Here is a 26887-nt window from a genome sequence, read left to right on the forward strand (position 1 = left end):
AAACAGCATCTAAGTAAGAGCAAGGAAGCTAAACAAACAAAAGACCTATCGAGGTCCTAAAACAACATGTTTTTCTCTCAAAATTAGCCATTTTCAGCTTGTGCAGCCTGACTCCATTTGTGACGTCCTGAGCCAATCCATCAGGTGAAAAAAAGGAGCAGCAGGTAAAGAAAAGTGGATGTCGTAGGGGTGAACATGTTGTTTTAATACTGTGTGTTACCTCAACGATAAACCAGCCTGGCTCAGCCACCAGAGTCAGGGGGGAAACAAACTTCCCCTTTCTGTAATGGAAGCGTTCAGGGATCTCCTGTCTGGCATAGACACGCATGTTAGGGACCCGGGACATTGCAGCATACACCTGGAATCGCACAAACACACACACAGAATCAGCATTATTTAAAGTGATTTTAATATGGAACTTGACCCATAAAACAACTATCAATTCAAAAGAAACATTACAAGATGATGATCCGAATCCAAATTTGTATAGTTGCCAATTAAAATTTCCAATTTACCAGATCAAATGCTTTTTCTGCATCTAGACAGATGATTGTGGTTTTCAAATTGTTAATTGTAGAATAATTTATAATATCAATTAGTCTGTGTGTGTTAGTGGAAGACTGTCTACCCTTTAAAAAAAACCTGTTTGATCAGAATGTATAATGAAAGAGCTTATTTTTTCTAATCTTTGCCTGGTTTCAACAGTAGGCTGGTGTTAGCAAAGTTATGTTTGGAGGTAATCTGTCATTCATCATTTTATAAAATGTTGGTGCCAATGTTTTTGGCACCAACATTTATTATAAGATAAGAGCATGGAGCATGGAACTTCTTCTCTGGACTAGAGATACCAAGCCAAAGGAGAGTGTTCCAAAGCAAATGAGATAGAGGCCCAGCCGTCAGGCCAAGCCTAGGTTCCACCACCAGCCACCGGGCCGGGACCAGGCCCTACCACCAGCCACCAGAGGAGATCAAAGCTCTGCCAGCTGCCAAGAATAGCTAACAACTACCAGCAGCAGCAGCCAAAGGCCAGCTAGCCTCAATCACTTGGGTCCTCATGTACAAAGGGTGCATATGCACAAAAAAGTGGCGTACACTCTTTTTTATATCAACGATCAGATGTATCAAGAGTGAAATGACCGTGGAAATGTGCGGTGCCTCACTCCAACTTCATGGCTGGCATATGCACTTTTCTACAGCTGTTGATTCTTTGGCAAAACTTAGAGGTGATGTTGGGAAACTGTTACAATAAATAAATGTGAAAACAATGAGTGATATCCACATTTGACGGATCTGACGGATTTATCCCGGAACTATCCCACACATCTCAGCAAGGTTCAAATTCCCATGCAGTTGAACAGGCCAACATTAAAGCGCAATTTGCAGCGAGAGACAGTTTTCCTAATGTAATCGGAGCTATCGACTGCACACACATTGCTATAAAAGCGCCATCACATGATGAATTTGTATATGTCAACAGGAAACATTTACATTCGATCAATGTACAGATCATATGTGATGTATAAATGCAATTAACCAACATTGTGGCAAGGTGGCCTGGTTCAACGCACGATTCATACATTCAGAGTAACAGCATTAACAGACTACAAGCTGGCACTGTGCGTGATGGGTGCCTTCTTGGTGAGTAACTTTATTTGTGTAATTGTCCTAATTATTCCCCGTGACGTGCATTAAGCATGTGCGCCCCCAATTTCTATTCCATCTTCACAGCATCATTACTAGTCGGTGCTTAAAGTTAGTAACTTGCTTGTACTTGTTTTTTGCTGGTTAAACTACATCTTGAGATCTTTCTAACAAGCCCCTGATCGTCTCTGTGGTCAAAGTACTCATGTTAATAACCCTGTACGTAAAGTGTGAAATGTCTTAATCAGCCTCACCGCACGAACATGTTTGTTAAGAGTTACACAAATACATCGGTATTTACCTTGGGGGTAATCGGAGTCACCCACATGTGCTCCCACCACCCCTGAGAGAGCTGTGTCACCCATAATTGCGCAGACTCTCTGTTCAAGCATGGTGGGCCCCTCTTCTCTGTCCCCCTCAGCATATTATTTTATTTTCAATTTTCTTACCATTTGCACTCCTTTCAGTCCCTTACCTCCTTTTACAATACATGTTAACTCCCTCGCCTTTTAGATTACCATCAGTGCTTGTTTAATGTTTATTCATTTAATTATTAGTTTGAGTGTCTGTCATTCAGTCATCATATTACTGCTAATGTTTCTCTTTATGTGCAGCACTTAAGAAATTTCTCAGGCTCAGTGTTTAAGTATATAACGATACTTCGCTCAGCATGACATAGCATAGGAGTTTAATCATTTTCCAATACTGTACGTCAATACATTTAGTTACTCCCTTCCAGTTGATCTGTTGTAATTGAAATCTAATCAGTTGATGTATAACGATTACGGTCTTCATTTCATTCATTGAGAAAAATTATTTGTTTCAGGTTAAACAAATAAGGTTACGTAGTCAAGCAAACACTATACACACTGTGAGCTTGACAAAGTGTAACAAGAATTGGAACATTCCATATGCAGCTATCCTCTGAGTTCTTCTACTTTTGAAAAGGCCCAAAAGTTTTGCTCCATTTGATTAAAACATCTAAACTTTACTATAGTCACGTAGCATGCTATGTGTTAGATTAGATTATTAGGAGATTAGTCTCCTTGATCTGAACTTAAATGTCAGTATTTTTTATTTTGTGGCACCAGATGAATATGAATGAAACAGTCATAACTGTTTTGCCTGACTATCTTCAATACAAAGAGCACAGTGGAAGGGCAAAAAATAGTTGTGCTGATATCACCTCTTGGTACTTGTTGTCTTTGGGCCACAGACTGACCACTGGTCCTCTGTCCATCATCTTCACAATGTCTGACATGTGGATATGCTTGTCCAGCTCTATGACCTTCTCCATCCACTGGATCTTTGTCATCCCATGGTCTGAAAATAGCAGCACATTCAGCTGGTTCACCATGTTTAGTTCCTGCAAGAATATTACAAGCAACACAAATGCATGAAAATATCCCAACAGAAAAAAAAGGTAAAAATAAAAACTGTAATTGTTGTAGTAATTACAGTGTTATTACTTTGATTTTGCTGTTGAGTGTCTGCATGGCCAAATCCAGGCGATGCACTGCTGTTCTGACCTCATGAGAGTCTGGACCAAAGTGGTGTCCCTCTACATCTATTTTCTCATAATATACTGCTGCCATGTCAGCTTGACCTGACCTAAACAAACACACAGATACACACACATGCATCTGCTTGCATTACAACAGGAAGAACTCATCCATTTAAACGGATGAAGCAGTAAGATGTACAAATATGGCATAAAGATGATCAAATCCGTTTTTGTGAATAACCTTTTCCCACGTTATAAAGAACTACGTTTCTGAATCACTTGTGGGTGTTTGCGCGACTAAAGTATAGAGTATGTAGTTCAGTATATGTGAAAAATGTAAAAATATGCAACATCATATAATTTGTAATAATACAACAAAAATATTTCAATTTTGTATATGATGAAAGTAGAACCCAACTATCACAAATCTGGTTACAGTTAATATGAGGGGCCGTTTAGGACTTAACTATTGAGACCAGCCCTGGAATTTCGTCATTTTAGGGGCAAGGCCACTTGGCCTTTTGAGTTGTCAATTTTTTAAGGGCACAAAGGCCAAAAGCCAGGGCACCAAGGCCATAAATTATAACAATGATTTAACATATGATATGAAGTGACTACGATTGTATATGCATTTACAATACTTTTATATATACACTTATTAAGCATTCAATGGACACCAAATTGCAATTAAACAATTTTTTTATTAAAACTACACAGGATTCTTATAGCACAGACATGTTTGGCTCACTGTGAGACTGTGGTAGTGGGCCTACGTTGAAAGGACGTCACTTACAATGTAAGTGAATGGCAGTTGCTATGCTAAGCTAACTAAGCTAGTTCTGGCCAGTGGGTGTAATGTATTTTTTTTTGTGGACAGTTCAGGCATGCCACAAGACATGTGAATGGGTATTTTGATTGCGTTTTGAAAATGGGGCGATATAATTTATATCCACTAGCCACAGACAGATGAGACCCACTGAATTCATTTGATCAATTTATTAACTAAAGCTTTAAATTCATTTTACAGTGAAATTGGGAATGTATATCCGATTAAAATAATTACAATAATTAAACTTATGTACATACAAAACTTATTCTAACATTTCATTACTCCTCAACCCTCACACATTATTGACTATTCAGGGTCACATTTTTTGTAAATAAAAAAATAACTTTAAAACTGATCTATATTCATGTGAACCCTGAATCTACAAAAATGGAAATATTTAACAACTTTCTAACCATGTTTTAGTGCAGATAATGCAGAAAATTAAACACAAAACTATGTGCAGAGACTAATTATGGAATTATGGATACTGTGAAATGCTTAAACATCGTCCGAGCTCTCTGAACTGTCTTCGGATCCATCTAAATCAGTTCCATTTTTTCCCTTTTCTCACAAAGTGTCACCATGCCAGATTCAATATATTCAAAATATCATCCTCCTCCCCTCCTTTGGCAGGCATATCTTTTCTCTTCACGGCCGGCTGTCCCAACCATCGCCACATTTTGTTAGTGTTTGCGTCTGTTTTTGTACCAATAACACGCTGTCAAATAATGCTCCCCCTTCTCAATGCATTCATTCACAATGATGGAGCAGAGTCAACTAAATAAAGACAGAAGTGTCCCAAATACAAAAATCAAATGGTGAATGACACCCCATTTGTGCATGTTAAAGCTATGGTAGGTAATCCTAGAGAGCTAGCAAGAGAGCTAGCAAGATTCGAAAGTGTCCACTCCTCTAAGCTCCACCCCCCCCTCCCCATTCCGTCAGTGCTTCATCCAAAGCCGGTGGAACCGCATGCGCACATTGAGCAGGGAGCCGGCAAAGGGGGGCGTAGGCAGAAAGCAGAGGCATCTGATTGGTTTTTTGTAGCTAACTGCCTAGCACTGGATAAAAATAAAAGAACACAACTGCAATGTAACTTATCCAAGTAGTAACAAAAACACTTCAAAATATTATAATTATGTATTACCATACGAGCAAGAAATAGTAATGTTATCCATAAAATTACACTTAAAGCTGGACAAATGAAAAACTTAACGGCAAACAGGATCATCACAAAACCTTACCTCACCTCCAGCGGAGAATCAGCTGGCTACGCACACGGACGCGTGAGGGGGTGGGCGGAGATAGACTGATGTCAACTGTCATCATAGACCGTCCGAGCGGTGTAAATCCAGGCTCAAATCAAGCGCACCGCTGATTTTTATTTTTATTTTTTTCTCCACCAGATGCTCATTGATCATTTAAGCCGTGTCAGAAAAGAGGCAGACTGCTAACCGCAAAACTTAGTCAGAGAGGGCATCAAGGCCACTGTGGCCTTATGGCAGATATAATTTTCAAGGGCACAAGGCCAAAGTGGGAGGGCACGAGGGCCATGGCCCTCGTGGCCCTCGTGAAATTCCTGCCTTGATTGAGACACTCTCACACTCACTATTGAAACACTCAAACATACATACATACTCTGTAAACCTATGCACGCTCATATATAAAACATTATACACACTCGTCTGAAACACTTACACATACATATGAGAAACACACATGCATACATAAATACTTCCGTGTCATATACACATACATATGAAATGCTTGCATGCATACAAGTGAAACATTTATACGTATCTATCTGAAACACTCATGCATTCACATATGAAAATGTTATATAGCCTATACATATATTGTTGAACACTTATACCTTCATAAGTGAATCTCTTGCATATGATTACAAAGATATAAAAAGTTTAGATACATGTGCAAGTGTTTCACATATATTTGTATAAATGTTTCAAATGTGTATGTATAAGTTTTTCAATTATAAGTGTGTATGCTCTTACATGAGGATGTGCAAGCGTTTCACATGTATTCATACAAGTAATTTCAGTAGTGACCGTGAGAGCGTTTCAATAGTGTATGTAAGAGCGTTTCAGTAGTATGTATGAATGAAATCTCACTAGCATACGGAAGGTATCTCACTAGCATACGGAAGGTATCTCACTAGCATACGGAAGGTATCTCACTTTCACCGGAAGGCGGAAGTAAAGAGGGCAGAATTTGAACAGCGACAAACTTAGCACCAGTTCGGTAAAGTTGGAAAGATATTGGCAGATTCAGACTTCCGGGATCAATAACTCAGTGAGACGTTGTTAAAACACAAAGCATATTTTCAACCATAGTAAGACAGACAAGGAACTACAACCTAACTTTCATCAAAACGAGCCATCCTCGGAGCCACACCAATAACATTAGTGTTTCTGTGCAGCCGGCTGTGAGAGCAGCGATCAGGGACCGTCTACAAAGTGCAACCGAAGAGACACATTACAAAAAATAATCAAACAAAAAATTTCTTTCAAACCAAGAGTTGTATTGTAATCTGTAGGAGACCAGTGAAGTGTGTACTGAGTTTGGTGACACTACACTGTATCCTAGTGAAGTTATTGAATATGTATTGATTATTTTTTGTAACCGCCCATAGGTTTTACAGGCATTCTTTTCCAGGTGTTTTAGGCCTAAATGGGTTAACTGACAGTATGAGCCCATCTTTCTAGATGCTATATCTTCTTCACCTGAACCTTTTTCTGGTGGTAGTTGTGGTGGTTTCCAACTCCAGTGTTCTCTAGCCCTGACTCACCCCATCACTCCTTTCCTAACGATTCCTCTAAATTATTCTGGCTGGTGGCTTTACTGAAAGGCAAAGATCTGGTCTTGGCTCAAGTATTTCTTCAATCTAACTCCATTGAATCTTACTCATTCACAGCCTTTCTGGATGGGTTTAAGAGGACCTTTGATCATTCTCTCTGCGAAGGTACTGCAATGAAAAGACTTATATCTAATATGTATATATATCATTAAATTTAATCTATCCATCCATCCATTTTCTATACCTGCTTAATCCAACTGTAGGGTCGCAAGGGGGCTGGAGCCTATACAGGCAGTCATTGGGCGTGAGGCGGGGTACATGCTGGACAGGTCTAATTTCATTTCATCTAATCAAATCCTGATTATTTAACAGCCTTATTATTGATCATAAAATAGAAATATTCTGTCAAACAGAAATCTGGTTGCATTAAGATGAATATGTCGTAGATTAATCCAAGGCCCCATCTCACATCAGCCTTCAAATTGCAAGTGTGCTGGCCATAACAGCAGCAATGGGACGGTTACAAGACACTACCTATTCATACAGACATTTGAGGCTAAATGAGAATGCCATTACAAAAAAAACACAAGATAAATATCGGGGGTCAATAGCAAGATAAAAATAATCAATGAGGTTTCTGCCTCGAAAACACATAAGATTGTTTTTAATTTATTTAGTGAGATCAGCTTCTTTAATTTCAAGTGATTTTTAAGATGATTCAATGCAAAGGGAGCAGCATAATTAAATGCCTTTTTTATACTTCAGTGTGGTCTCTGGGAACGACAGAGTACAAAGAGAATAACTTCCTGAGCTTTTTATGAAAAATGAAGGTCTGTAAATAGGGAGGAAACAAAACTAGGAATAGCCTTGCAGATTAGAACCAATGACTAAGACCATGCATCTGCAGACCAACAAACTTATGCATACATAATGAGTAACAGACTCAATAACAGAGCCCTGAGAAGTGGTAATAAATTATATATTCAATTACCTAGATTTTCCATTTGTCAACATCATGTATTTAGCTTTGTTGGCATTCAGCATGAGTTTTAAATCAAATAAATTGCATTGAACTGTAGTGAATGCAAGGTGCAGCTGACTGACAGACTGATAAAATGAGGGCGCATATCAAAGTATCATTGGCAAGAAAGTGAAAATTTGCATCAAAAACATTTTAATCAAGACCACTGATACATAGAATGAGCAGGAGCAGTCCAAGGAATGACCCCTGGGGAACGACCTGCAGTAACACCAGCAGGCCTGAAGTGAAACCACCAAAATCTGCCTGACGGGTAGTTTTCAAACCAGCAGACAGTATGATGTGACAGTCCCAGACTAAGAAGTCTTTGCCTTAGTAGCACATGATCCAAGGCAAGGCAATTTTATTTGTAGAGCACAATTCGTACACAAGGCAATTCAAAGTGCTTTACAGCAACATAAAATCACAAGAAGGCAAATAAAATCATTTAAAAAAAAAACATAAAAGATAATGAAATATATAATAAATAAAAGGAGCAAATCCTCTTATGCAAAAAAAAATTAAAACAAAAACTTTTAATTGAACAAAAACATCAAACTATTAAATGTGGTTTGCTGAATATCAGATCTCTCCTTTCCAAGTCTCTGTCAGTGAATGAGTTGATTTGTGATCATCATATTGATATATTTTGTCTTACAGAAACCTGGCTGCAGCAGGAGGATCATGTTAGCATTAATGAATCAACTCCCTCTGACTGTTTAAATGTTCACGTTCCTGGAACCACAGGCAGAGGAGGAGGAGTGGCAGCTATTTTCAGATCAGGGTTACTAATCAGTCCCAGACCCAAGATTAGTTTGAGCTCTTTTGAATCTCTGATTCTCAGTTTTTCCCACGCAAAGTGGAAATCCCAGAAACCTCTTGTGTTTGTTGTTGTGTATCGTCCACCTGGCCCTTATTCTGAGTTTCTGTCTGAATTCTCAGAGTTTTTATCCCAGTTAGTGCTGAGTACAGATAAAGTCATTGTAGTGGGTGACTTTAATATTCATGTAGATGTTGAAAATGACAGCCTGAATATGAACTTTAATTCTATATTGGACTCTATTGGATTTTCTCAGAGTGTTCACAGAGCGACTCACTGCCTTAATCACACCCTTGATCTTGTGCTGACTTATGGCATTGAGAGTGAACAGTTAACAGTGTTCCCTCATAACCCTGTCTTATCTGACCATTTTCTGATAACCTTTGAGTTTACATTACTTGACTATACAGTTTCTGAGAAGAAATTTACATATAGAAGGTGTCTATCAGAGGATGCTGTAACCAGATTTAAAGAATTAATTCCATCATCCTTTTCTTCACTGCCATGTGCAGATATGACAGAGGACGACTTCCTAAACTTTACTCCAGCAAAACTTGACTCTCTTGTTGACAGCACTATAGTTTCAATGCGTACAACACTGGACAATGTTGCCCCAATAGTTTAATGTAAGCATGGCAAACATGGCAGGTGCAGGTCACTGTCTCCTTACCTCAGGACACTAAGAGCATTCGTTATCGACTCTGTGAGGTTTTTCTCTGATGGGTTGTATACGTATTCCTCACAGAATGTTGGACGAACACCCAGAATTTCCACCTCACAGCCTAAAAGCATACATAGAAAAAAATTACTACACGATTTAAAGATAGATCATATCATCTGATGTGATGTATGGACTAGATGCTACACTGCTTCACATTTTGCAATGAAGAATTAATAAATTTCTGACTCTTTTCCCTATGAGAGACGCAGCTCACTGCCATGTCTGTCCCTACATCTATGCACAAGGCAGGCATCAGTACCCCGACCCAACCCACACAACGTTTCCTACAACCCTTTCATTTTTCCACCCCCACTTTGCTCTCACTCATTAGGTGGCAATAATACATTTTTTGGGGTTACATATTTCATCATTCAAGGGCCACAGTTCCCATCATGTCAATTAGATGCTGCCATACACTAAACAACACAAAAGAGATGCATTGTCATCTCACATTTTCTACATTTTGTAGACGTGGACAAATACAAAACTGGGCTGCATTATGTCTCGTCCAAATGCTCGGTAAAGACTGCTGATCAGCATAGTATCCGTCAAATTTGATTGTTATTGTGTCATCTGAAATTAGAAACAAACCAAAAAGGATACTGAGAACAGCAACCTTCAACATGTGGTCCGGGAAGCTGGGAATTGATTGGCAGATGACTGTTCTTCCACCTGAGCTATAGCGACACCCTGACAGTGAGAGCCAGTGGTTGAAACAGCCCATATACATTTGAGCCTATGAACATACACTATATTGCCAAAGGTATTCACTCACCCATCCAAATAATTAAATTCAGGTGTTCCAATAACTTCCATGGCCACAGGTGTATGAATTCAAGCACCTAGGCATGTAGACTGCTTCTACAAACATCTGTAAAGAATGGGTCGCTCTCAGGAGCTCAGTAAATTCCAGTGTGGTACCATGATAGGATGCCACCTGTCCAACAAGTCCAGTTGTGAAATGTCCTTGCTTATAAATATTTCAGTCAGCTGTCATATATTTGTATTATAACAAAGTGGAAGTGATTCGGAACGACAGCAACTCAGCCGGGAAGTGGTAGGCCGGTGGATGCTGAGGCGCATGGTGCGCCAACTTTCTGCAGAGTCAGTCGCTACAGACTTCCAAACTTCATGTTGCCTTCATATTAGCTCAAGAACAGTGCGTAGAGAGCTTCATGGAATGGGTTTCCATGGCCGAGCAGCTGCATCCAAGCCATACATCACCAAGTGCAATGCAAAGCATCGGATGCAGCGGTGTAAAGCATGCCACCACTGGACTCTAGAGCAGTGACGAATCAGGCTTCTCCATCTGGAGATCAGCATTCCAAGAGATTTTGGAGAATTTCCTGCTACCATCTTTGTGGAAACAGTTTGGGGATGGCCCCTTCCTGTTCCAACATGACTGCGCACCAGTGCACAAAGCAAGGTCCATAGAGTCCTGACCTCAACCCGATAGAACACCTTTGGGATGAATTAGAGCGGAGATTGTGAGCCAGGCCTTCTGTCCAACATTAGTCTCTGACCTCACTAATGCAAGAATGGTTAAAAATTCCCATAAAAAAACTTTGTGGAAAGCTTACCCAAGAGAGTTGAAGCTGTTATAGCTGCAAAGGGTGGGCCAACGTCATATTAAACCCTATGGATTAAGAATGGAATGTCACTTAAATTCATATGCGTGGCGTGTAAAGGCAGATGAGTAAATACTTTTGGCAATATAGTGTTCGCAATGTAGGGCTAATAGGAGTGGATGGGTTTGAATGGGTTTGAATTTATAGCCACTGGGATGACACTGAAATAAAAGCAAGGTGCAGTGAAGGAATCTAAAAAAGCTTTACAGTTTTAGCCAACCATTTACAACTATGTTCCCTTTAATCATCTTTTAAACAAGTTTTCAAATGAATCTTGCCCAATGGATTAAACAGAAAACAGAAAACTGAAGAGATGTTCCAGCAGGCAGACATAAACACATTAGTGGAAAAAATCCAGAAAGGAGATTTCCAGAATCCCATTCAATAGTTTTTGATGAGTTTTCAGGTTAACAGAGAGTCTGTACTCACCAGGCCAAAAGTACATGAAAACATTCTTTCCCAGTTTCTGCAGGGTGACCCACAGCGGCTCTGATCCATCCCACCATAGAGGTAACCGGCTGTCAGGATTGGTCCCAATAAGAAACTCCTTTTTGGAGATTTCATCCCACATGTAGTTTCCAGTCATGTGATGGGTGTCGCAGTGACGACCTGAAAAGGTAAATGGAAATAACCATTGGTCAGTCTTCAACCTCACAGGGTTTCCACAAAATATTGAACCACTTCAGTGAACCACAATGAGCACCTAGTCCCTTTTTTGTGATAAGTTATCGTTCTTTTGTGTGTGATTTACAGTCTTCTTGAGAAATGTATTTATTTTTATTTTTTTTACAGCTTTTCAGCGGATAGATTTATGCTGTGTACTGATGAGAAGTGAAATCAGACAACGCCGCACGAAGGACCAAGCCACTGTTATTTTTGATCCATTGCAAACTTGGTAAATTTAGGCTTCAGCAAATGTAAGTCTGCCTCAAGCAGGACTGACTGGTACAGAATTAAGAGGCAAATGTCCGTCTGTGTTTTCATATGTGTGTCTCCACTTGGTGATTCTTTCCACAGGAGAATGGGCTCTATCAAAATACACAGATCAGCACATAATTGGGGGGATGGGATCCAAAGCTCACATTCTATTGGTCAGGATAGACTGTTGTTCTTAGGGTCGGAGGCTGAAGCATACAGATCTACATCACACACATCATTGTTAATCTCTAGGCTGTTAATGTTCTGTACTATGTTGTGATAAAAGCCTATTCTTAAGGTTTGTTTTGGTACATCCCATTTATGTATTGACAATTACTTAAATCACACTTTAAAGTATACTCATCCATCTTTTTTTATTTTTTGGCTGTACACTCATGGATCTGTGAACAACAGTATTTGCAGATAATCTGTATGGATAAAAGATAATATAACATGATATCTTGAATCGTTTTAGATTAGCTGAAAATGTGATTTCATCATGTACAATGCCACAACACCACAGGAGCTCATTCAAACTGCAGTAATCAGACCAACACATTGTCTGCATGTGGTTTAATCATTATATAATTGTAGAGAACATGCGAACTCTGCACACCTGGATCTTTTTATAAACTTCAGTCACTGTGAAACGATACACACACACACACACACACACACGCGCATAAACGGGATTTTTATTGCCATTTACAGCCCTAAATGAATGCTGACACTCCCTTACTTGGACATCTGCTTTTTAAAACATTGTTTGCACCACAACTAAACAGACATCGTGATTAGGGATGCAACGGTTACCGGTATGACGTAAACCACAATAAAAAGTGTTGACGATAACAACTAACGCGTTCATTTCAAATATCATTAATATCACGGTTAATAACACGGTATGAAAACCGTGAGTTTAATCCTTCCCAGCCTCATCCGAGTTCTTAATTTGTCGCGCATGCTCACTGCGCAGCCTACAACGTGCATTTCTTGAAGTTGGAATCATGGCCGAAGGTGTAGATGACAGCACTCAGAGTCAGGACATTTATCAGCCCTCTAAGAGGACTAAATCCGAAGTATGGGCATATTTTGTTTTTTATAAGAATGCCGGGGGACAGTTGATAGAAGATGGTTATCCTGTCTGCAGAACATGCAGGAAAAAAGTTTCCGCTAAAGGTGGCAATACGTCAAATCTCCTTGCTCATCTCCGTGATCATCACCCACAACTGTATAGTCAATGCAACGTAAGTTAACGTTAACGTTTTAGCTCAAATGCATGAATAAATGCATGGTGTGGGGACATCGGGTTGAAGCAGAATGCAATGATCCGTCTGTCTAACTTTTTAATAACGTGTCAATAGTCTAAACAGATGCCTACGGCACATGTTCGTTCAGTGGTGTTAGTGTGGATCTAATCGGGACACATCTTTAACGTTAGCCTCAGAGCTAGACGGGTGCACATTTGAGTTGCGTTTATCATACAGTTGTAGGCTACAGTATCTCTGCATGCGTAGAGCCAACGATTTTCCACGATAACGGAAAACGGACGGAAATCGCGGAATGTACCCTTTGAAACGGAATTGTAACTTTCAGATGGAAAAATAATTCAAAATCAGCCAAATTCACCAGTGTTTTGCCCTGTAAGATTGTATTTCACCTCGTTAGCCTGTATTTCGCTCTGTAACACTGTATTTCATTTTAAAATAAACACAACAACATCCGCAGTCTGAAACTGTGCAGACTTGCCGCGGCCAAAACGCATGATAGCAGAGGACTCCACTCGGGGCAGACCACAGTAATATCAGATTCGGAAATAGTTCAAAAGCCGATGTTTTTGATAAGATTTTGCAATATAATAAACACTGTTGCACTTTTTTTAGCTTGTGTAGGCCTATCAGTGCTTTCTGAACAGATTGAACACACTTTTAAAAATACCGCGATAATACCGAAAACCGTGATCATTTTGATCACTGTAACCGTGAGGTTAAATTTTCATACCGTTACACCCCTAATTGTGATAAAAGCAACAGTAAAGCAGAAACAAAGAGTCATGCTGAATAAAACTGAGAAACTCATCAGTGAAGGAGAGAAAAAGAAAAGTGTCTCACACCATGAATCAGGCACTGAAAAAAATGCCAGATGAAAAAGAAAAAAAAAAGCAGTATTAACTCTTCACAGTAACTTGTGAACAAAGGAGCCAAGGATTACAAACGAAGGGCTGAAAATCCCATTGACTCACAGGGTCAGCATCTGAGCCATGGAGGAGGTCCAGGGCAGGCTTTAGCTTTATCCGCAGCAGATGAACACAGCTTGTACACTGGGTCATAGAGCCTTGTGTTGAACTGATGAGCACTGATAGGTAGGTGCTGTTACATAAATCTTGCTATGTTGGTTGCTTTTGAAGCCTAAGGAAGCACAAGTCAACCATCCTCCAGCGGCAGCATAATCTCTAAATATCCAATCTCCTCTTAAATGTCAGGATCTGTATTCTTGGTTATATTTTGTACTTGGTTATTGGTGTCTTTATTCAGTACTTTGTGTTTTCTGTATTTAGATTTAGTCTTTGTTTCATTCTAGTTCTGTTTATTCAGTATTCAGTTATGTTTTATTTTCTCCTTGTGTATTCCCTTGGTGTGCTCTCTCTCGCCCCCTGTGTTCTGCCTTCTCTCTCTCTCCTCAGTCTCTCTCTCCTGCCCTTTGCTCTCTTTCACTCACCTGCAACCCTTTTCCAATCAACCACCAGTTCCTACTCCAGTAATCACCTCCCCAGTATATATGTCTGTCTAGTCCAACCACTCCTTGCCGGATCCTCTTCATTACCGTCACAACTTTGGTCTTCGATGCTTTAGTCTTTAGTCTTGTCATGTCCCCTGGTCTGGTCTTGTTCCCCCGGTCCCTGGTTTTTCCTCGTCTGTCCTTTTGCTAGCGTTTTATTGTTTTCTAGTTTCATGTCCAGTTTAGTTTTTGATATTCCAGCTTTGCTGCGCTTTTGGTTTATATTCCTTGGTCAAATAAACCCTTTAACTTTATTTTGCCTCCCGTCGTGTCTGCACCTGGGTCCTCCCCGAAACACATCATGACATTAAAGTTGCAATAAGAAGGCTTTCAACAGTGCCAAAGCAACCAAACGTAGGTGTGATTGTTCTGTACAGCTGCTCTTACTTATAAAACCCTCTATTGAGTAAATTACAAAAAAAATTGATTACAAAATGTAGAAAAAAATGGACTATTCTATATTTTTTTTAGTGCAGCTGCCTGTTTTTTGTCTGTTGACACCCCCCCACACACACTTCTACTTCACCCAATAGACTTAATTTATTGCCAACTGTATTGCACATTAGAAGATATGGACAAAAACAGTGTTTTGCACTGGATAGTTATACAACAAAGTATGAGAAATATTTATACAATTTAACGAATGATATGGAGGTGATTGATGTGCACAATAGGACATGGTGTGCATGTATGGTTTGAAGAATGCTTGAGATGTACAAAATATTCTTCAGAAAAACACCTTCATGTAGCACTTCATTAATCTCTTTGAACATTCATAGCACTTTTACACACCTCACACGCGCACAAATAGAACTTTTCTTAGTCTGCATAGTATTACTGTCCACTTTTTGTCCTTAACACTTAGTAGATAAGATATGTCCATTATTTTTATATAGCACTCTTATATAGCACAAGAGAGATAGCGGTCAGGCAGTTAAGAGTCATGAGGTCTTTATTTAAAGAATAAAATGGGAGATGCTGCCAAGGCAGAAACCAGAACTACTAACTGAACTAAAACAGAACTGAAGAGATGAACTGTCTGAAAACTGACATGGAAAAACACAGAGAACTGCAAAACACTGAAAGTCAATGCCCTTACTGAGATTTAACCAAAGTGGGTCACTGTTCAACTTCTGGTGATTGATTACTTTGAGTAGAGCTGTTTCTGCGCCGTGATAGGTTTTAAATCCAGACTGATATGAATTCAAAGTAAACACAAGATACTTGTTCTAAAAAAAAAAAAAAATTTAAATGGACCAGACTCAGTGAATAATTCCCTATAATCCCTATATAGACCAGTGAGCAGTGCTGACCAACATGTCATGGAGTCATCAGGTGGGAACCTAAATACTGTAATCTGAGCAGTGTTACCCTTCAAAGGTTCGTTGTGTAGATGGTGTCCAGCAAACAAGGTGGACTACATAGATAATTGGTAATCTTTCTGGAGAAAACCTGGTCTGATTAGGAGAGAAGGCATCCATCCCACTTTCATCATTCTCATCATTCACTGCAAATAAATTTGCATGGTCATGAAAAATGTGTTCACTCTGTAGGGCACAATCTGCAATATCTTGTAGTTACAGTAAATATGCTATTTTGTGAGCAGGCCTGGGATGAAGAAAGGCCACTTTGGTATATAAAAAGGGTGGACTCCCTACATGATTAATTAACTTCATGTAAATTTAAGTATTGGTGTACTTATTCTATCCTAAAATAACAAAATGTTTTGTAAATTACCAAGTGTTGATCTAAAATATGTAACAAAAATATTATTGTTACTGTATTATTGTATTTCATTGAAGAACAAACGAAAGCCCAACCCTTTAGCTTTAGACAGAGACCTCCTTGTGACTTCACTTGAAGGGGGCTTATATTGAGATCAGATGGACGCTTTGCTTTGCGGTAAGACATATTGCATCACTTCCTGTTTCCTTGTTTGTGTACTGTGGAATTTCTTGCTCCTCTTGGACTCCTAATAATCACCTTATTTCTCCTTACAATTTACACATTTTTGCATAGTTAACTTTACAGCATACCGTTCTGTTCTAACACACTCCTACAGATATTTAGTCTTTATTTTCACTTTTTAACAGTGTGTCTGGTTCTCTAGCTTAGTATGGCAACCAGTTCTCTTCCTCCTTCTCCTGCTTTCACCTGCTCCGTGTGTCAGATGTTTAGTTACTCCTCTGCCTCCTTTAGCAATAATGGTACATGTAACAAATGTAGTCTTTTTGTAGTTTTGGAGGTTCTCTGAATTGAAAGCGTTTCAAACAGATTTTCCCCACTAAGCGACACACCCGCTGAGGACAAAACCCTGGTAATTGGCAGCTCTACAGTCAGAAACGTGCATTAGAAACACCAGTGACCATGGTCAAATGCATTCCAGGGGCCAGAGCGGGCGACGTAGAATCCTAAAACTGCTGGCTAAAGGCTCGTGTATACTTCGCAGCAGTGTGTCGCAGTGAGCTTGTCGCAGACACGACGCAGTTATTTTAGATTTATGCCTACTTTTGAAGCGCTGTCTGCGCTATGTTAATCCCACGCCACAACGCAAGAGGGACAATCACTAACAAGCTTGGATTGTGGGTGTTACGGTTACGGAGGTCATTCAACAACAATGGCGACTGGATGAATGCGCACTTTGATTGAGATGCAGCTGATCGATCTAGAAATAGAAGAAATATTGCTACTACTGGAGCTGGCAGAGAGGGAAAGAATCGTCACGGTTAGCGTCACGGTTAGCCCGGTTAGCGTCAGCCGGTTAGCAAACCGGAAATACGCATAGTGTAGAGCGGATGTAGAGTTGACCAATCAGAGGCCTCCTTTCTCTCCTCCCTGCGGCGATGTCTGCGGCACTGTCTGCGGTGAGTTACAATTTTGAGGAGGTGCACCAGAGTGTCTGCGTAGTGTCTGCGTAGGGGGGGGGGCATGTCTGCGTTAACTGCGACACACACGCAGACGACCTGGTTTCCAACCATAAATCAGGCTTTAGGATAAGCGTCCCCCTGCCAAATCTGACCAGTGATTACATGTTTAGCCACATGTCCTCCTTCAACCACTCATTGGGCCTCATGCAAGAACATTTTCGTATTTTTTTCCTAAATTTCTCTCACTTTGTTCGTACGAAGGTCTCGTACGACACGCCACGTCAGATTCAACAAACGCTCTTAAGTGTGTAAACGACCTGCGTAAATGATGAATGCCACCCGTGCGTATTTAAGTTCACGTGCACGAGGACAGTAGATTTGCATACTCCACGCCCAAACTGATACCATATTAGGAGCTGTGCTTCCTCTCTTCTGTGCCAGGAAGTGTTGAGTCATGAAAACGGCATCAAGGCGCAAAAAGAACAACTTTACGGGCTCTGAGACTGAAGTTCTGCTTTCAGAGATCCAGAAAGGAAAATCTGTCATTTTTAGCAGTCAGCAGTGGAATTACGGGACCTGCTAAAGCCAAGAAATGGGAAGTTATTACGAGTGCTGTTAATTCTGTGTCACCTGTAGTTCGTAATGTCACCGAAATAAAGAAGAAATGGTTTGATATGAAAATGGCTTAAAAAAAAAAAAACGTCTCGCCATGGCCAGGCGCTCGATGACTGCAACTAAAGCCGTGCAATCAGCCGTTGCCTCATCATGATGGCTCTTTGATGGGGTGGTCCATGAGGGGGGTCTTCTGGCACCACACCTTCTGGTCTGCCTGGGCTGGTTCAGGTAGTAGGAGACCCTCGTTCATGGCGATACTGTGCAAATCTGGCATGCCTTCTCTGGGCTATAGAGCGGTTTGCCCCCCCACTGTATGGAGACACACACACCTGGCCTTCAGCTCAGTGCGCTCCACAACACCACGGGTGCTTTGATGCGTATATGTGTGCAGTCTATTGCTCCGATTATGTTTGGCAGTCCAGCCACGGCATGAAGTCCCTCTTAATTTGGACTTGTTGCGGTGTATGGGAATGTGATGTACCATGGGTGATAAACTGATGAGAGCTTTGACAACTCACAGAGGACTGGGACACCCCCGATCTGTCTCCATTCTCCCTCTGAAAGGTTCCAGTGGCCAGAAATCCAAGGGTGGTGAGGACCTGGGCGTGTGGTGGAATTGGGTTTGATCGGCGTGTTTCTCTCTGGAGTTGTGGCTCTAGCAAGCTGCATATTTGCAGAAGCACAGTCCTTGGCAATCTAAATCGCGATGTCAGCCATTTGTTTGTCTACACGGTCTCGGAGCACGCATGCGCTAAGGCATCCAAAAGTAGCAAGTCAGCCGCTGGTTACACTTCCCATTGTTATATACAGAGTCAAATTAACCTTCAATTATTGCACAATTTAAGTCAAACAGAATAATGTCAGCATCATTATGGGGTATAATGTATATTTATTTTGCTTAATTTTTTAATTAATTTTGCTTCAAAGTAATTAACCCTCTATGGTACGTATTATGATCCCAGTTGGTAAAAAAATGTTTTGGGTGTTTTTTTTGTCTTAAAATAGACCAAGTAAACTTAATCAAGAGACATTTTTAAAAAATATTATTTTTTTAGTAGTTTTTAGGGTTTGTTGCCATACAGCAACATGGTACGATAGTGGAAAGTAATGAAAACAAGAGAGTTTTGTTTAAAATTGTAATAACACTTATTTAAAAACTCATGTTATAGTCTCAACAATCCCCAGTAGCCTGAATAGTTAAGAATGCATCTCATTTGAAAGTAAAAACCATTTAAAAAGACATTTGTCATAGTTTAATTCAAATTTTTGTGCTATATCACTGTGTGCAATAGCGACTTGGAGATCTACACTGCTGAACCAGTTATCAAAAAACAGCTTGTGGGACTGGTTGTCTGGGATTATGCTCGCAAGTCGTAAAACGATATTGCCACTTGCACACTTAATCCTAATTCATCTTCACTACCATCTACTGGGAGGGCTAGTTTTGCTTTCTCCCGTGAGAAACCATAAAATATTGTTGCATTCATTATGTAAATGGAAGAAAGATGTGTCAAATATCATCATATGCAATGCCGAAAGGATTCACAAAGTGCATTATTATAGTAGACTATAGAAGATCAGTGTACACCAATGAAATTTCTATTGACTTTACTACAACAGTCAAATGTGTATCTGTCAAATTGATGGTTGATTGATGCTTTTGAACAATATAGGCCTATAACTAAATACAAAATGTTATCAACATGCCAGGCTAGCAATTCATAATGGTAACATACACATTTTAACATTTTTCTATTATTTAATAATAAAGTACAGTGCAATAAACTACAGAATAATGAACTTAACTCGCCTTTTATTGAATATATATTTTTTTACCAGTTGAAAAATGTCATTAAAACACTTTTTTTAGCTGTTTTTGAGGAGTCAATTGTTGAGGCTCCTCCCTGTGCAGAAAAGGGGTTCAAAATAGCCTCCAGAAAGTCATGTGACAGATTTAAACACTGCTATTGGTTTACTTAGAACCCCACCTCTCTTTTAATGCATTGCATCATAACTGGATATGTATTGTCTATGAGTAGAAGGCTTAAAATGGGTTTGTTGCCAAATGGCAACGTTGTACCATAGAGGGTTAAATATACAATCCATTAGTCAAGCAAACTTGATTGGAATAACAGCGGACTATTTTAGGAAACTCCTACGACTGGTCTGGTTCACTCGTAAATTCGTACCTGAAAGAAAACGGAAAATACAAAAAGATTGGTGAATGCGCAAATTCTGTGCGTACGAACGGTTGTTGGATGAGGCCCATTGACCTAGGAATTCTGTTGGCTGATGGATTTTAACTGCCAGATCTTAACGTGTCTCATGTACTGTGTCAGCAATGTCTTATCAAATGCTCTTATCTCTTCCACCAGTTCACCAAAGGGCTGCATCCTTCCGCCACTTGTTTCTTTTGTACACCAAGATGCATCAAAGCCAATATCCTGGGTGTAATATGTTAAAGTCCATTGATTATTCTGTCATTCTGTCACTTCTGAATTCAGATAACAAACACCACAGCACTGTGGTGTCGGATATTATTACCTGGGGCAATTCTTCCTTTTTAACACAAGCAAAACTAAGGAGATGATTATTCATTTTAGGAAAAAACGGAACACACTCTCTCACGTTGTCATAAACAGTGAAGCTATTGAACTTGTACATCAGTAAAAATATCTTGCAATGATGAATGATAATCGACAGCAAGCTGACGTTCGAAGCATCAGGTGGACATTGTGTGCAAGAAAGCTCCTCAACATATGCACCGTTATGGTAAACTCAGATATCTTAATGTGGACAATACTTTTACATCGTTGTACTGTTGTTTTCTCAAATCTGTTCTTACCTTCTCTTTTATCTGCTGGTATGGCTTACTATCCTTGAAAAATAAAAGTCGTCTACACAGCATAATTTTAGGCATTCAGCAAAATTGCTGGTGTCTAGACAACTTCCCCACCTTAAACAAGAACAGGGCCCCTAAAAAAGCTCGGCTTATCATGAATCATCCCAGCCACCCCTTGTTCTCCGAGCTTGCTTTGCTTCCATCGACTGTTGACTTGTGACAAACAGATACAAGAGCTCTTTTATAAGAGCCCTCACTGGCTTTCTACACCTTCTCACACGTTTGTTTTAGCGATATCACTATTTATTTTGCTTTTAGGGTTTCTATGTTTTTAGGTGTTTTTATCTTTTTATGTTGTCACTAGTTAGCCTTCTTGTTGTTATATGTGAACACATGTCTGTTTAAAGATTTTTTTTCCCTGTTGGCTGTACAACATATTATGGATGTCCCGATCAGGTCTTTTGCGTCCGAGTCCGAGTCATTTGATTTTGAGTATCTGCCGATACCGAGTCCCGATCAGATACTTCTACAGTAGATTAAAAAAAATGAAGAACAGCATAGAAACAGATCCAGGATGTCACTGATTTTTTATTTTATTCACCTTATTTCATCATTTAACACTTATAAACAGAGCACTTCTGTGAGGTAGTTTGAACAAAAGAAATAATCAAGTTGAAGTACCTGGCCAGCATGTAAACAAATAAGCAAATAAAAGTGCCACAGTGTTATAAAGTAACAGTAATTCTTACTCTCCTTGTCTGGCTTCACAGAAGGAAATGTACGTTTGTATTGATGAAAACCAATCTCTACCTTGTCAGGTTTGAGCCTGTTCCTGTTCTTTTCAACGATGTTAGCGATGTCTTTACCACCTCTTGAAATCCCAAGTTTGTACATCTCACAGTTTGAAATAGCAACGTTTTTGTCGTGCACTTTAAAATACCTCCACACCGCGGACATTCGTGCCCCCAGCTTCAAGCTGTTGCCGTGTTCTGCTTCGCTTTACGGCAGCAAAGTGATGTCATGCGTTGTTTCTGTGTGGAGTTGATACGGTTTGACTCTGTACCACCACATAACAGTAAATACTAAGTTGTTGTTTTTTCCAATTTGTTTTGAAATATTATAGTTCTGATGAAATAAATACATAAATAATGAGAATAAATATACATATATAGATAGGCTATATATCCTATCCCTGATCGGGATGAAACATCCGATTCCGATCGAGTCTGAAACCACGTGATTGGCCCCGATTTCTGATCACGTGATCGGATCGGGACATCCCTAAAAAATACCTTGAACTTGGAATGGCTACATCTATCACTACTGCCTTCTTCTGTAGTTTGTCGATTAGCACAATATCTTGTTGTTTCATCATAACCAGTTTCAGTCTGGGTCTGGAGGTCCCAAAGGATCTTAGCTCTGTCATTCTCTGCCACCCTCTGAGGTATCTCCCACTTCGACTTTAGGACTTGTATTCTTGTCCATGAATGACTTTGGTACATCCAACCAGTTTATAAAGAAACAGCTGCCATCCACTACATACTTAAGCCTATTCACGAAAGCGGAGTATAAGTGAACATCTGACTCTCAGAAACAACATGTGTGCACGCATCAGTATGTTCAGGTTATAACTTTGTTTTTATGGTTAGGGTTAGATTAAGTAATGGTTAGGTTTGAGGATGTTTAACTCCCCCGCCGCTCGACAGCTGCCCTGGAGTTTGGAATGGAGATCAAGGGAAACCACGCTCACTCAAGATCAGGTCAACTGTGGGTATCGAGTACTCATTGTATGTATTGTCGTCTGTTTTGAGTGAAATGGGAATGCACTGTCAATGAAGAATCCCCATGGGCATGGGTGCAGATCCCGGGGGGGACACCTCCCCCCATTTCTGAAAAACATGAATTGTCCCCCCCAATAAAAATACCCTAAATTATTAAAAATTGAACAAATGTTTTTTCAGACTTCACATTCTTCACATTTTAGATTCACATCTAAGAAGAAATGATTGAAATGGTGGAACAAATAAGTTGTATATGGGCAAAAAAAAAGAATCACTTTTGTGTCCCCCCAATCATGACATCGGATTTGCACCCCTGCCCATGGGGGCATATAAAAGCAAACGTATGTGTGTGGGTGGTGAGTTAATGCAACCTCATCCAGTCATCACAACAAGCTAGGAGGGAACAATTAAAACTGCAAGGTCATCATTTCCCTGTCTGTTCAGTAAACAGCTGACTGATGCTCTGACCTCACTCGACCCTTTGAACTGTCTGTATGTTTCAAAACAAAGCCTGTGATATGACAGTCCTGGATATCAATGATGAAGATAACAAGTGGAATCAGCAGCAAAGATCTCCTTTTGACATGAAACATTCAGGCAGTTTAAAAGGTAGATATGACAAAGAAATGAATGTCCTGTAGTTGAGGGACTGCTGTCGCTGTGGTCCAACATTCGTGGATATGACTCATCAGTCTGCAGAAGAGACAAAATTATCTTAAAATTCGCAACATCCAATCATGTTGTAAAGAAACAGCTGTCATCAACTACACACATAAGTCCAATCAAATTCCTCCTTTAAGAAGAGTTAAAGTGAATATCTGACTCTCAGAAACACATTGTGTGCAGCTCACTGGAAGTAACTGATATGTCCACCAAATTTATTAGAATGCAGATCAACACATTCATATCTATTTCATATCAACATAATTACTTTTTGTAATCTAAGTGGTTATTCCTCATCCATACCAAATCCAGTTTGTACCAAACCTCACTTGCTGGATAACAGTGAGCTCTTGAAAAAATCTACAAGCCGATACTCTGTCATTACCATTGCTTTAACTGCTTATAAAAGTACATCCATTTGCATAAAGAAGTACATATAGCTGGCTCATATATATGATATATATATAAAACATATATATGTAATCAGCATGAAATTTCAAATGGATAATCATCTGGTATGGCTGGTATGAAAGGGCTACCAGGATTAAGCCCTTACTTACTTTAAAAAGAGTATTTTTCAAATTGGGAAAAAAAAAAAAAAAAAAAAAAAAAAAAAAAAAAAAAAAAAATCACTGTAGAGTAGAAACAGCAACAAATAGTTATGCCAAAAATTCTGAATCCTTCTAAATGAGCTAAAGTTTTCACAGTCCAAATAAAGTAGCACAAGTATTCATATATATCTCTGTTACTGCTACTATTTCTGCTAGTATGTGTGGAGGAAGATGCATCGCAGTGGCAGGTGTTAGCTTAAAGGTGATAGAGAATGGTTGAATGGGGCATTAATCCTTGTTCTGTGATGTGATATGTAGCCCAAAAAAAAATTGGTTGGGTCTGTAATGGCTCAGAGCCTCCCTAAAAGGCTCTCTGAAACAGCTGTTACTATGCTGGGTTTAGAATGCGTCTTTTTCCCTTATTGGCGTCGTTTCAGAGCTTATCTGGCAACCTCATTATGAAATGCAGGTAGGTGTTGGCGCTATTCGGTTGCCGTTGCTTGATTGGCTGCCCTTGCTCTCACTGAAAACAGAGCTATAGAGTAATACACTGACTGGAAAGAAAGCTCATCAGAATCCGAATTCGTTTTTATTGCCATTGTTAGTGAACAGTGTTCACTAACTAGGAATTTGCTGCGGCGTAAGGTGCAAACATGTAACATAGGATATAATAATAAAAAATAAAGAATAAAAATATATGAATATAAAATGTACAAGGTGTGTACAACAATGCAAAGTATCCAATATACAGAGCAACAACAGTGCAGCTTCATTAGTGCAATTTTAATGATGGTAAAGTGACTGGGGCAGGTTACGAGGTGATTATGAAGTGTTCATAAGTCCGACTGCAAGGGGGGAAAAACTGTTTTTGTGATGGGAGGTTCTGGTCCGAATGGACCGAAGCCTCCTGCCCGAGGGGAGTGGTGCAAATAGTCCATGTGCAGCGTTGAGAAGGGTCAGCTGTGATCCGACCTGCTTGCTCCATAGTCCTGGAGACGTGCAGGTCATGGATAGATGGGAGGCTGCAGCCGATCAGCTTCTCAGCGGAGCGCACAGCTCGCTGCAGTCTGGGTCTGTCCCTGTCGGAACTGACCATCTACTGAGCTGCTTGGAATCGTGCAAGGTTTGTGAAACTGTACTCCGTGAAATCCGCAGAGCAAAGGTTGTATGTACAGGGGATGCTGTTAAAAATAAATAAAAGCCATTGATCGTGAACATTGCTTTCCGGGAAGAATATGTAACGATCGTAGTCCGCTTTCACAGCCTTGGAAGGCTCACCTGTTCCTGTTTCTCGCCGAAGGGGCATATCTGAAACGGGGTGGCTGTGGACTTGGGTGTGGGGGGGGCGATTGCTGAAAAAGTGACATCACTTTTTCACAAAAACGGATTGGGGGATATTCTGGGGGCTATTCAAAAAAGGGGAGGACTTGAAACAGAGGTTCTGACACTTGCTGGCACTTCGTGTGTACTCCCCACAGCGGGGAGACTCAGAACTAACACCAAAAACGGGAAAAAGACGATTTTGATTCTCTATCCCCTTTAAATAAGGTAGACTATTTTTTTTCTCATCCATTTTCTCCAATGTCTTTGGAGGAAAAAAGTTAAATGAAGAGACGTTTTTGTCATCCACTTTAAAATACCTCCACAGCGCAGACATTCGGCCCCCAGCTTCAAGCTGCTGCCGTGTTCTGCTTCGCTTTACGGCAGCAAAGTGACGTCATGCTGCATGCCTTGGTTCTGTGTGGAGTTGAGACCATAGACATAAAAATTCGGGGAGTTATGATTATTGTAGTTGGGAATATACACCTTCCTCAGTCAAAATAAATGCAATGTGGGGACATTGGAGACCCATCCAAGATGGCGGCCGCGCTGAAACGTCAGCTCCGATAGGCAGCGTCAGTCTGTGAGGCGTCTACGTATATTATGTCTATGGTTGAGACGGTCTGACTCTGTACCACCACATAACAGCAAATACTAAGCTGTTATTTTGTGCCAGTTTGTGACACTAGGGATCGACGCAGCCAGGCTTCTGCCTTGATTTTTCTCCCACCTAACTGATGCAGATACCCTCACATTTCAGCTCAACCACTTACATATTGAATAAGAACGATTAGAATTGTCTAGTTATTCCAAAAAGAATCCCAAAAATACAACTATAATTCTTCATTAGCTGGAAAGTTCTAAGATTGCATAGAACTAGGTATAATCCAGTTGTGCCTACTGTGGTCAAATGTTTTTAGTTCTTGTTTAGTTTTATCATGTCTTAGTTTTCAAGTTCATGTTTAGTTCTTAGTCTTGCCATGTTTTAGTTTTCTCCCATGCCTTAGTTTCTTAGTTCAGTCCAGTATTTAGTTTGGCCATGTTTTCCCCATAGTTTCTGTTGCTCTGCCATCACCCTTTCACACCACCTGTAGTTTTCCCATCAGCTGTACTCACTCACCTATCACCCACTCAGTATTTAGGTGCCGTTTACACATACCCGGGTATTTTGAAAAACGAAGACCTTTCCCTTCGTTTGTGCCTTTCGTTTACACACAAACAGAGTTTTTTCCTCCGCAAACGAAGCTAAAAAAAAACTCCGGCAAAAGTGGAGATTTTTTAAAAACTCCGTTTAGCGTTTGTGTGTAAACTGGTTGAAAGACGAAAACGGAGTTTTCAGAATGGAATGCGGAGTTGTCGTCATAGTACAGAGCCCCGCCCCTATCCACCATAGTGGCAGGATAACGCCATTCATTGTTTATCTGGCAAGCATGGAGGTACTAGCAGCATTTATTTTGTTGAGAGCTATACTCGCTTGTGTGATTTTGAAAATTACACTCCTACAAAGTATTGAACAACAAAGGCGCATTACGGCGCGGAGGGCAACAATTGCGGAGCTTCTGTTGGCAGACAGAGC

General features: G+C 40.0%; 1 protein-coding gene across 1 annotated transcript in view; it reads right to left on the minus strand.

The window, feature by feature from the left end:
• enpp6 (ectonucleotide pyrophosphatase/phosphodiesterase 6) overlaps nt 1–26887 on the minus strand; it is a 39461-nt gene that overhangs the window by 5969 nt on the left and 6605 nt on the right. The window contains exons 2-6 of the mRNA XM_075480810.1: nt 11406–11585; nt 9298–9409; nt 3111–3252; nt 2828–3007; nt 221–358 (exon numbers count right to left, since the gene is read on the minus strand). Coding sequence (XP_075336925.1) covers nt 221–358; nt 2828–3007; nt 3111–3252; nt 9298–9409; nt 11406–11585 — 752 coding nt within the window. The remainder of the gene's footprint in view (nt 1–220; nt 359–2827; nt 3008–3110; nt 3253–9297; nt 9410–11405; nt 11586–26887) is intronic.

The sequence above is a fragment of the Odontesthes bonariensis genome, chromosome 13, assembly GCF_027942865.1.
Source record: "Odontesthes bonariensis isolate fOdoBon6 chromosome 13, fOdoBon6.hap1, whole genome shotgun sequence".
Taxonomy (NCBI): domain Eukaryota; kingdom Metazoa; phylum Chordata; class Actinopteri; order Atheriniformes; family Atherinopsidae; genus Odontesthes; species Odontesthes bonariensis.